This window comes from Crocodylus porosus, unplaced genomic scaffold (assembly GCF_001723895.1).
Source record: "Crocodylus porosus isolate Cpor-Errol unplaced genomic scaffold, CroPor_comp1, whole genome shotgun sequence".
NCBI classification, from domain to species: domain Eukaryota; kingdom Metazoa; phylum Chordata; order Crocodylia; family Crocodylidae; genus Crocodylus; species Crocodylus porosus.
Window position 1 is genome coordinate 109,261,291 of NW_017728931.1, and position 12,688 is coordinate 109,273,978.

Genomic DNA, 12,688 nt, shown 5'->3' on the forward strand with positions numbered 1-12,688 from the left:
AGTACGGGGGTCGTGGGGGCTGGCAGGGGTCCCCCCATGGTTCCCTCCCTGAGCCCCTGCCCCTAGTACTTACCAGTTCAGAGTCAGTTGCAGCTCCCTGCTAAAGCCACTGGGGAGTGCCTGAATCATCAAAGCTCTATGAATCTTTTCCAAAGATTTAGAGAGCTGAGAATCGATTTGGACCTGTAGATTGGTCCCCTGATTTGATCTGGTTTTGGAGATTTGGCCACCGAATCAGACTGAATCTCCTCTGAATCAAATCACCACCTGAACCTTCACACAGCCCTAGTCCATATATCTTCAGTAGCAGATGTAGGCCCAGGGAATGTTTTCAAATAGCCCATTGCTAGAGGACAAATGTACTCAAACCAAAAGGCTTTGTTTGAAGAGTTCATACTTCATGATTTTGACAGGAGAATTTATGAAGGAATGTTTTCTATATGTCTTAAATTGTTTTGGCTATTAGAAAGTCTAAAAAAATTAAACTGGCCTAACCTTACTTACTCACAGGCTGGGTTAGATCTAGCCAGGTTCCCTCTCCCTGACTTCCATGTTCCCCCTGGACTGCCTATATTTGGATCTAACTATAATTTAATTAAAGAAAATTTCCTCCTTCTCTTGTCTGTCATTACCTTGGCTTCCTTGCTTCATCTACTTCATACATTATTGTGTTGTTCCTACTACAAGGTTTTCATAAACAGATTGTTTTTTCAATAATAAAGCTTCTGATTATAAATGTAATCTAGATGCCAGCCTCTTTGTCCCTCCTTCCTGCTATGATAGCAATTGCTTTAGGTGTAAAGGAGAAATACTTAATAGTTAAATATCTTGTCACTAAAGGGCTGTTTGCCTTTGGAAGTAATCTTAGGCTGATATTCAAAAATGCAGCACAAAGCAAAAACAAGTATATATAAATGAAATTGTGTTTTTGATGTAGCCATAATGCTGTCTTGACAGTACAATAGAATTGTGACTGACTTCCTTACAATTCCTCTCCAAGGCTTTGTGGAGGGGAGGATGATAAAAGGAACGGTCATTAATAAACAGTATGGTTCATTTTGACAAATGCTTACTCAAATGCTTTTTTATTATTACAGTAAAATCACCTTTTACTATATTTTAGAAAAAACAATATTGAGTCTCTTAGTAAAGCTACATATAAAGTACTGGATTTTATGATTTTTTTTGTTTGTAGTGAAGGCGCTGTCATTTGTAACGCACATAATTACATTACCCAGTGCCAACGCATTCTCACTAAAATAATGTCGGCAAACCCGCAACGAGATATAGATGGTAGCCACAATATCTGGATCATTAAACCTGGAGCAAAATCCCGTGGCAGAGGTAAGAGCTTCTTAGGCTTTTTTGATTTGAGGTATTTATTAGCAGAGTTGTTAGACTATTATCTACAGAAGCAGCTTGTAAAAATATGAGGAAATTCTACAAGTCCTCCCATGTGATCCATATAGAACTGCCTAAATAATTCTAAGTGTAGCCTTTCCCAAAGTCATTTGCATGCAGTTCTCAGCAGCTTGCTTTTTTACACAATATATCAAAAGGGGAAACGGCAAAAGAGAAATTTGTCAAATCATCAAATGTAAACTTGGCAAACTTTTACCTTTTTCAGTGAAATTCTGTGGGTTTTTTTGAGTCCTGGAGTTTTTTTAAGCTTGAGGAAAAATAGGTTTTCTGCTTTTGAGATGAGGGAAGGGATTGGGAATGTCATAAGTGCAACCTCTGGGTCAGGCTTTAGAAGCCGATTGGTCAGAAGTCCAGAAGCCAAAACCAGGGATCACAATACTGGGCACTGAGCCTGAAAAATTACATTGGGGTTTGAAGCAGGTTCATGGTCAAGGCCAGGCTAGAGGTCAGGAGCCAGAGAATCCGATACCCACAATAGGGTAAGGAGGAGGAAGTACTGGGGTCCAAGTCTGGGGCAAGGCAGGAACAAGGTACAAGCATCAAAAGTTGGAGCAACACAGGAATGAGTCTTGGGCAAGGCTGGAGGCAGGGCAGGAGGGTCTGAGGCAGAAGCAAGGTAGAAGTTCAGAGTTAGAGACACAAGCCAAGGTTCAACAGCAGAGTCAGGATCAAAGCCAGGAAGTCCAAGAATATAGGAGTCATAGATTCATAGATTCCCAGAGTTGGAAGGGACCTCAGTGGGCCATTCAGTCTGACCCCCTGCCCCTGGCAGGCAAGAAAAGAAACACCAACCCTGGGGTCATGTGATCCCAGCCAGGTACCTGTCCAGTCTCTTCTTGAAGACCCCCAAGGATGGGGCGAGCACCACCTCCCTTGGGAGCCCATTCCAGAATCTGGTAACCCTGACCATGAACACCTTTCTCCTAATGTCCAGCTTAAACCTTCTCTCTAGTAGCTTACGGCCAATTGTTCCTTGTCCTTCCAGGGGGTGCCCTGGTGAACAGACGTTGCCTACTTCTTGTTGCTCTCCCTTTATGAATTTGTACGCAGCCACAAGGTCCCTTCTCAGTCTTCTCTTGGAGAGGCTGAAGAGGTTAAGATCCTTTCCTCGTAGGGCCTTCCCTAAAGGCCTCTAATCAGGTGAGTAGCTCTTCTTTAGAACCTCTCCAGGTTGTCCGCATCCCGCTTGAACTGCAGCATCCAGAATTGGACACAGTACCCCAGCTGCGGTCTGACCAGTGCCGCATAGAGGGGGAGAATCACTTCCCTGGACCTGTTTGTGAAGCACCTACAGATGCACGACAAGGTGCGATTGGCTCTGCCAACTGCTTCATCACATTGGCAACTCATGTTCATCCTGGAGTCAACAGTGACTCCAAGATCTTTTTCTGCCTCAGTGGAGCTGAGGAGGTCGCCCCCCAGCCTGTAGGTATGATGGCAGTTCTTCCTCCATAGATGCAGCACCTTGCACTTGTCCTTATTGAATTGCATCCTGTTGCTCTCTGCCCACTTCCCCAGCCTGTCTAGGTTGTCTTGGATCTGGTTCCTCCTCTCCAGGGTGTTATCTGCACCCCATAATCTTGTGTCATCTGCAAATTTGGACAGGGTGCTTCCCACCCTCTCATCCAGATCACTGATGAAGATGTTGAACAGCACCAGCCCCAGAACTAAACCCTGAGGGACTCCACTGCCCGCATCTTTCCAGGATGACACCAACCCATCCACTACCACCCTCTGAGTGCGACCCTTGAGCCAATTTGCTAACCAGTCTACTGTGTAATCATCCAATAAATCCCCTCAGTTTATTTATAAGGATGGTATTGGATACCTTGTCAAAGGCCTTCTTGAAGTCCAGATAGATAACATCCACCTTGACTCCTGTATCCAAACAATTGGTGGCCTTGTTGTAAAAGGAAACTAGGTTAGTCAGGCAGGACCTGTCTGCTAAAAACCCATGTTGGTTACCCCTCTGCATCACATTAGCTAGCAGGCTCCCGCAGATGTGTTCCTTGATAATTTTTTTCTAGGATTTTCCCAGGGATAGAGGTAAGGCTGACTGGTCTTTAGTTTCTGCAGGTCCTCCTTCCTCCCCTTCTTAAAGATTCGGATGACGTTAGCCCTCTTCCAATCCTCTGGAACCTGACCCAAGCACCGTGAGCGCTCATATATCCTTGCAGTGGATCAGCTATGACCCCTGCTGATTCCTTCATTACCCGTGGGTGGAGTTCCTCCAGTCCCAGTGATTTGAATACATCCAGTCCCTCCAAGTATCTTTTTACTGTGCCAGCACTGATCGTTGGTCAGCTGATGTTCCCTTTGTTGGTGTTCATGATGTATGTTGAGGGGTCGTCTAGATTCCCATTTAAGAAGACAGAGGCAAAAAACTCATTGAAGAGCTCTGCCTTGTCCCTGCTATCCATCACTAAGCTCCCCTGCCCATCCTGTATGGGTCCTATGCTACCCAGCCCCCTTTTTTTGCTCCCAACGTACCTAAAGAAGGACTTTTTATTGTCCTTAATCCCTGACGCTAGCCTGAGTTGTAGAGTTTCCTTGGCCTTCCTGACTGACTCCCTGCAGGCAATAGGAGTCAGGCAAAGATGTATTAAGACTTGTTCCAGAGATAAGACCCTGCAGGAAGTGGGAGGGGTTTATAGCCCTCTAATCAGGGACTTGTGGTCCCTGTTGGTTTCTCAGGTCATGTGATTACAGGCTTTCAAGATCACTGGAGACAGATGTGGCTGGAGAGCTCTCCCAGGCCCATGCACATGGAGCCCATGCCCAGCAGGGCTTCCCCATGCAGCTGGGGACTGGCTGGGAGCTGTCCTAATTCTGGGCCAGCTCCCAGCCAGCCCCAGCTGGGTGAGGAAATATGGCACTGCTCAGCTTCGAGCTCTTCACAGGAGCCAGGAGGTGAGCAGCGCTGGGATGGGGTAGCTCTCTGCCCTGCTCCCACCCCCTTTTCCCCCCTCCCCATCCCAGCACTGCTCAGCTCCCAGGTCCCTACAGGAGTGGGGAGCCAAGCAGCATCAGCACTGGAGAGCTCTCTGATTTCCCAAGCACCAAGAGGCTGGCTGAGAGGTGTCCCACTTCTGGGGAAGCTTCCACCCAGCTCCCATCTGGGCAGGGAAATCCCCGAGCAGCTGGGGGCTGGCTGGGATTTTCCCCAGAATCAGGACAGCTCCCAGCCAGCCTCTTGGTGCTCGGGAAAGTAGAGAACTCCCCAATCCTGGTGCTGCTTGGCTCCCTGCTTCTGTGGGGACCTGGGAACTGAGCAGTGCTGGGGGGTGGAGGTGGGGTAGACAGCTACCCCATAACTGTTCAGGTCCTTGGTGGAACTGGGAGCTGAGTGGTGCCAGAGGAGTTCCCTGTCCCTTGTGGCCCCCTGGTTTTGGGGCTGAGTGGGAGCAAATATGCTCCCACTCAGCATCTACATGTGCTATTGTGCAGTATTACTGTACAGTTAGTTTACTACCTGTATTTACAGGTAATAGGTAACTGTGCAGTAGACAATTTACTGCACAGTAAATGGTGCACACATGTAGACAGTGATGCTTTACTATGCAGTAGATTCATCTGCTGTGCAGTAAAGCATCTCATGTAGACATGCCCAGAGTGTTCTAACTTTAACAACACTTAACTCCCACAGATTTAGTTTTGTCTGAGCATAACATGTAACTTACCTTAAGGCACACCAGTTACTGCAGCCAGTGGCACAAAGGGAACATTTTGACTAGCATCCTGTTCAGTTACATTTGAGACCCCAGCCTGAATAGCCTGGTATCCATTTGCAGCTGGGTTAAATGGTACAACCTGCAGCACAAATCCTAACCAAGTCTCAAACTCATGCCACTGGCACACTAGAATGACCCCTTAGTTACTCTATGCTTATGACTTTAGTGATGAGTTTACCATTTGCTTATTATTTGTCTGGGTGGTAAAGGGTTTATAAAAACATCATGCAGTGGGCACACAGGAATGTGATCTTTTAAACTGATTTTCTTATTTTTTTAAATTCTACCATAATAGGTAAATGACAATTCTCAGTCAGGTATAGACTGTCTTTTTTTATGCTCTCAACTTCATACAGTATTATCAGGCACTAACATGTATATTATATTATTTGTTTTACAGAAATAGTGTGCAAAGATAGACTGGAAGATATTTTGAAGTTAGTAGAAACAACAGATCAGTGTCCTGTGAAAGACAGTAAATGGGTGGTCCAGAAATACATTGAGACTCCATTGTTAATTTATGAAACTAAATTTGACATCAGACAGTGGTTTCTTGTCACTGATTGGAACCCTCTGACTGTTTGGTTCTACAAGGAGAGCTACCTAAGATTTTCTACACAATGTTTCTCCTTAAACAATCTGGACAGGTAACTAAGGAAGTCTAAGCAAAAACTTAGGTATCCAGAATAGTTAACAAACAGAATTGGACTGAAGATCCTACCTTATATTAAGTTCCTGAGTTTTGGAAGTGAAATAGTGGTGACATGAAAAAATATCCTTATACTTGACTTTCTTATGTTTTATTAAAGTTGTATTTAGTTAGAGTATATGAATTAGGCTGGTGGTGACAGCAGCAATTAAAGTCATGGTGCCATAACTTATATCAGTTATTCTAACTGTGACCTTATTCATATTAAGCATGCAGAAAATCCAAATTTTATAAAATTATAACTTTAGAACATTTTTAGAATAGCAGCATATGTTTATCATACCATCATTTTTACACAAATGGTAAAGAATAGTGATGGACTAGTCTCATAATCTGACAGTGTTTGGGGAAATTTCATACAATTTCTCAATTGGAGAACTGTTCTATTTTCCTATTCAAACATATTTTTGGCAGGTGCTGCACAGGGGAGTTCCAAGCTGAAGATAATTTTAAAATCAAACCCTAGGATTTTAAGAATTAAATACTGTATTTTCTCACAGTTACTATGTATCTTTCTCCCCAAGTCAGCCCCCGAAAACTGGGGGAGAGGTGTTAAGTGTGAAAGTTCTTTCCTTTGCTGGAAAAGAATCATACCTGGAGACACTATGCATGCCATGGAGCTGTCAACATGGCTAGCACTTGTGTTTGCTCACAAAACTGAATGGTTGGAGTCTTGTGTTAACACTTACAGCTGTAACTATTGACTGAGCATGGTAGCTTATGCCCAGAGCAACATATGACCTGCTGGTAGTATCATGATGAGACTTGTGATAAGGAAACAATGCTATATTTTTAGGAACTTAAGAACTACTTATAGTAAAGAAATAATAATCTTGCTACTACTGTTGCAAGGGTTTGGGGCCTAACATTGTGTGACATAGAGTAAGTCTTTCTGGGAATACAGAGTGTCCAGGAAGTGTAGCATTGCCAGAGACAGTTTGCCACACCAGGAAGTTCCTGGTATTTTGCTTCCTGGACTTCCTGTGTCATGCAGTCAGCCATGACTCTGGAAGAAAATTGTTTTTCTACATTCTGCCTTTAAAAGTAAGGTGTGTGTTTAATCTGGGGGCATGTTGTATGTGAGAAAAAACATTATTTATTCAATGTTTATATTGGCATAATAAATTCACTGCATACAGTATTTTCATGAGAGTACCATTGTGATATTATGGAGCATTTACTGCCTGACTCTTAGTTTTGGTGCATTCTTTTCACAGTTCCATTCATCTTTGCAATAATTCTATCCAGAAACATTACAAAAATGCTGCAGACAGGAACCTACTCTTGCCATGCCACAACATGTGGACAAGCACCAAATTTCAGGAGTACTTACAAAAGAGAGGCCATGGCAGTATGTGGCAAAATGTTGTCTACCCATCCATGAAAAGAGCCATTTTCTACACGATGAAGATGGCTCAAGATAAAGTTGAAGCCCGGAAGAACAGTTTTGAGCTATATGGGGCAGACTTTATTCTTGGGCAAGACTTTAAACCCTGGTTAATTGAAATCAATACTAGCCCAACTATGTTCCCTTCTACTCCAGTTACAACTGAGCTATGTGGCCAAGTGCAAGAAGATACACTTAAAGTTGTTCTTAGCAGGAAATTTGACAAAAATGATACTGGCAAATTTGAACTTCTCTGGAGACAGGTATGAATAGTTCTACATCATTCTCTACATGGTCACGGGGAAGTTGATTTGGTGATTATTTTAAAATCAGTTTGATCAGTGTGGTAGGTTCATTTTAACACTCAGCATTTAACTCAATTGCATGGTGACATTGGTAAGATAGAGGGAGTGTCTACATGAGACACTTTACTCGAGATTAGAGCTAATTACTGCACAGTAAGCATCACCGTATGTACATGCAGATGCTTACTGCACAGTAATTGGCTCTAATCATGAGTAAATTTGCTACCTGCAAATGCAAGTAGCTAATTAACTCTTGATTACTTACAGAGCAGTAGTGCATGTGTAGATACCTGACTGGGAGCACATTTGCTCCCTGTCAGGCAAGCAGCCTGGGGTGGGAGATTGCTCCCTGCCTCCAGGAGTTGCTTGTTGCTGGAGTGGAATCTGCCACTGAAGCCTGGGCAAGGACAATGTCCCCCTGCCCCAGCAGCAGGGAGCTGTCAGCCCCTGCTTCGTGATCATGGGGTCCTGGCTGGGAGATCCATTTATCCCAGTGCCAACTCCACGGTCATGGGACTGGCATTGGGAGATCCTTTTCTCCCAGCACCATCTCTGTGGTTGCAGGGCCAGCACTGGGAGAGAAGAATCTCCCAGTGCTTGCCCCTCAACTGTGGAGCTAGCACTGGGAGCAAAGGGTTTGCCAGTGCCGAACCCATGACCATGGAGCTGGTGTTGCAAGAAAAGGATCTCCCAGTGCTGGTCCTGCAACCACAGAGCTGGCAATGAGAGAGAAGAATCTCCCATCCCCAGGCCCTGTGATCATAGAGCTGGTGCTGGGAGATAAGGATCTCTCAACCCTGGCCCCATGATCGTGATTGGGGAGCGGGGTCTGGGAGCTCCCTGCTGCCAGTGTAGGGGGATGTTTCTGCCTGGGCTCCAGTGGCAGAACCTGCCCCAGCAGCCGGCAGCTCCTGGAGACAGTAAGCAATGTCCCAGCCCCTGCCAGAAGAAAGCTGTCTCCTGGTTCCGTGATCTGTGCCAGCACCTGGGCTAGCATCTAGGGAGAACCTACAGCTTCCCCCAGCTGCTGCAGGGGGCCAGTGCATGGCCAGTGAGGATGGGAGCAGATTGCTGCCACGAGCAGCAAATTTTCTCCTGCATCCCTGCACACGTAGACATATCTGGGAAAGTTTACTCTAGAGTAATTTACTTCAGGGTAAACTGCTCCCGGATTATTTGCACATGTAAACATGCCCACTGTGTACAAGGGCATTGATACAAAATCTGAAACATCCACCCCCCACTATTAATTAGTTTTAGTGGCTATGGTTTCATTACTTCAATATGGCTGGTCAGTTGGAAGCTATGTAATATACTAATTGTGTCCAAAGCTACTGCTACAGTGTAAGAGACAGAATGCTATTTGTAATTAAGATATTACAGCTTATTGAAAGTATTATTAATCATGTTCATTGGTATGATTTTAGACATTTTCTTTCTTTGGGTGATCTACCTGTAGAAAAGGTAAATAAAACTAATAAATTAGTTATTTGAGTCATACAAATTAGATGTGCTACTTGCATAATCAGGAGTAAATGAGATGCAGGGAAGCTCTGGCAGGCTTGGCCTGGCAGAGGAATTTGTGCAAGGGACAAGTGGCAGAAAAGCTACTTACCACATTTGGGAATTCCAGCAGTCAGGTTCAGTTTCAGGCTATGCTCCTGCAGACACCATGCACATGAATATATACGAGAGTTCAATGGGACTAAAGCTAATCTTGTATAAATGTATATGGGTTCAGAGCTTTGAACTATGCTGGGAGCTCTCTCCAGGGGGCCTGCAGTCAAAGGCATTGTATTATTTACCTGTTAAGTATCTTGGGCATGCTTTATTCACTTGCCACCCATTCTCTTTTTAGTATTGCCAATTTGGAATGGTCACATTAACCATTTAGAAATTTTTATGGTTTAGGTTTAGAAGATTTCTAATTTCAGCACCCAAAACTTGAGTCTACAAGAACTATTCAGTAATTACAGTATGTCAGAACAGCCTTCTGACATGTTTATAGGCACTCTGTGGCTGGCTTACTATTTTATTGAATAACAAGTTGCTTGCATGATGGCATATTGCAATTGATCATGCAATTAATGCATTAATTGCATGATAAATGTAATGTCTGCCAGCGGTCTTGGGACTAGTGCAGTGAGCTGTTAGTATAATAGATTTAGCATAAAATCAAAAGTTATAGTGCTTTTATATCTATTTTATCATTTTGTTTATAAGAAAGTGTTAGGTTCGTTGTATAAAGTGGAAAAAAGGATTATATGTAAATTAGTAGGAAGTTCTGAATTGTACAGACTTTTTTTCTGTAGTACACTAAAAGCTGTGCTATCCGGCACTTTACTAACAGGCAGATCGATGTGGCAAAAGCAAAATCGGAAATCCTACTGTGGCACTTCCAGTTTCACAGAGTCCCAAAGCCCAGGTCAAAGCAGCCTGCATGGGGCCCCCTTCCCTGTCCCACAGCACATACTGATATGGGAATAGTAAACTTTTAATTAAAATTCCCTCCTTGCTATTAATTATTTCTGTCCCTCCCTGTCCCTTGGCACTCTGACGCATCAGATGTGATGGGAGGGGTGGCGGTCTGAACAGGCAGTCCAAACAGAAGCCTCTCAGATAACTGGCAATTTTGATCAACTGGCACCCCACATTCCCCCTACACTACAGCTTTTGCTGTAGTGTAAAATACTCTGTCATTCAAACTGTGAACGAGCTCATATTGCCCTTGTGAAGAAGGTTAAAAGCATACTGGGCTGCATTAGTAGGAGTGTTGCCAGGAGATTGAGGGAAGTTATTATTTCCTTCTATTTGGCATTGATAGGCCACATCTGGAGTACTGTGTCCAGTTTTGGGCCCCCCACTACAGAAAGGATGTGCACAAATTGGAAGGGGTCCAGCAGAGGACAGAGCAAATGGTTAGTGGTCTGGGGCACATCGTTTGTGAGAAGAGGCTGAGGGAACTGGGCTTATTTAGTGTGGGGAAGAGAAGACTGAGAGAGGATTTAATAGCAGGATGGTCCTCCTTTGAACAGGGGGTTGGACTAGACCTCCTGAGGTCCCTTCCAACTTCTAATTTGTATGATTCTATAACTAGATTTAATCCATGGCATTGTTACTTCTTCATGTATAATTTGGTATATTATACCTATGCTAAAAAAATGTAATTCTTTTTGTTTCTTTTAAGCCTCTCTTGGAGCTGCCGCCATTTAACACTACTGACCTTGCAGTGGAGGGAACTGGTATTAGGCGATGCAGGCAGAAAGTTTCCCCTGTCACTAACTATAATGTTCAAGAAACATTACCAGGAGCTCAGCAAGAATCAGTCCCATATCACTCAGCCAATCACGAGAAACAAAGACAGTCAATAATAGCTGCAAATGAGAAGCAAAATCTGAAAGATCCAAAGACTATGATCTACGCTATACCTAAGCCTCTAAAGAGGCAGCCAGGGAAAACCAATCAAGTGAGTGATGTGCCCACAGAGTGCATTGGGCACACAGATTTTGCCAGCTTCATTGTTCAACCTACACAAAGTGTTGCAGAGACAAATCCTACACCTCATATGAACAGGGCAAAAGGAAAAATTGATCCAAACTTTTGGAGAGTAAGCCAAGCTGCTCTTCCCTTTCAAGTTATGAATTCCTTGGACCGAAAATTACCGTGGTCTTCCAAAACATCAGGTAATAACTTGTTTAGGAATACTACACTGTAAATGACATAAGCAGCAACTTTACTCAGAGAGTTGAAGTTAGCTATACAGGGCGTGTCTACAAATTATGCTATGCCACCGTGGCAACTCACTATATCATCATAGTGATGCTTCTGTGGCTACATAGTGATCACATGCATCTACACGTCACTGGCAGCTGTTTTGCTGTAGCAGTGCACTCCCCCGTTTTAGTGTGCTGCTATGGCAAAGTAGCAGCTAAACATAGCTGTGTGTTGTGGCGCACAGTATGGGTGGTTACTGCACTATGTTTTAGTACTTTTTCCTGGAAATACTAAAGCACGGTGCAGTAACAATGCCACTGTAGGGCAATGTGTAGACATGCCAGCAGTGTAGGTTTTTCAGTTGTTTATCAAGTTATTTGTATATCTCTGCCACATTATTGTGTGTTCATTTTCAGTAGCTTAAATAACCCCACTCTTTTTCAATCTCTCCTCCTACAGAAGTTTGTTCATGCCTTTAGTCATTATTTTCCATCCTATTTTTTATACATCGTGTTATTTTGCTTATATTTTTTCTCTTTGGGCTGTTGTCACCTTGGTGAACTGAGGTTTTCATTAAATTGTCCACAATAATGCTCAGTTACTTGATTCCTACAGTGAAGTCAAAAGTTCGTATCTTTTTATGTTTCAGGGGTGTACTTAGTAGCCGTGTTGGTCTGAGATGAGAAGACATACAAAAATCTAGATTCCAAAATGGTACCTTTTATTAGACCAAATGGGAAATCACAAGAAAATTATCCTTTTCTGCAAGCTTTTGGGATCAAAGTCCTTTTGTCAGGCTCTGGGAAAAATATAGATGGTAGAAGATGGAAGGAAGGAATTCTGCCTGATCTACACTTCAAAGAGCTACTCAGCACGGCTCACAAAGATACTCTCATGAACCCAGACGGACAGCCTTCCATCTTCAGCTCTCTCTGTGCAAAAATGAAATTTATTTCCTACCTATGGGGATTTTTTACCATCTTGTACTAACTATACTTTTCCCAGAGCCTGACAAAGGGACTTCAGTCCTGAAAGCTTGCAGAAATGGACAGTTTTCTTGCAGTTTCCCAGTTGGTCTAATACAAGGTATCATTTTGGAACCAAGACTTCTAGTTTTTTGTATATAATCTTTCACATGTAATTGAGGTTAACCATGACTGAATTGTACCGTACCTATTGGGCACGGATGATGACACTAGACTGGTTCCAGTGGTCTGATGTTTGCATTACAAACCACCATGTTTTTAAGCACAAACCTGGAATTTAGTAGTGATCAAAGTTTAAGTAAGCATAATTTTTTACCTAGTCTTCCAGCTCTTTGATTCCTTGTGCTCAGTTTTGAAGCCCAGGATCATAAGGTCTTAGGAAAGTAGGGCTGGAATGGATCTCATTAAATCATCTGGTCAAGACAGGTTTCAGA

General features: G+C 43.4%; 1 protein-coding gene across 1 annotated transcript in view; it reads left to right on the forward strand.

Moving 5' to 3' along the window:
- TTLL8 (tubulin tyrosine ligase like 8) overlaps positions 1–11,269 on the forward strand; it is a 20,632-nt gene extending 9,363 nt beyond the window's left edge. Inside the window, exons 6-9 of the mRNA XM_019543959.1 lie at positions 1,196–1,344; positions 5,554–5,800; positions 7,080–7,512; positions 10,742–11,269. Of these exons, the coding sequence (XP_019399504.1) occupies positions 1,196–1,344; positions 5,554–5,800; positions 7,080–7,512; positions 10,742–11,269 (1,357 nt within the window). The remainder of the gene's footprint in view (positions 1–1,195; positions 1,345–5,553; positions 5,801–7,079; positions 7,513–10,741) is intronic.
- Positions 11,270–12,688: the final 1,419 nt, after the last annotated feature.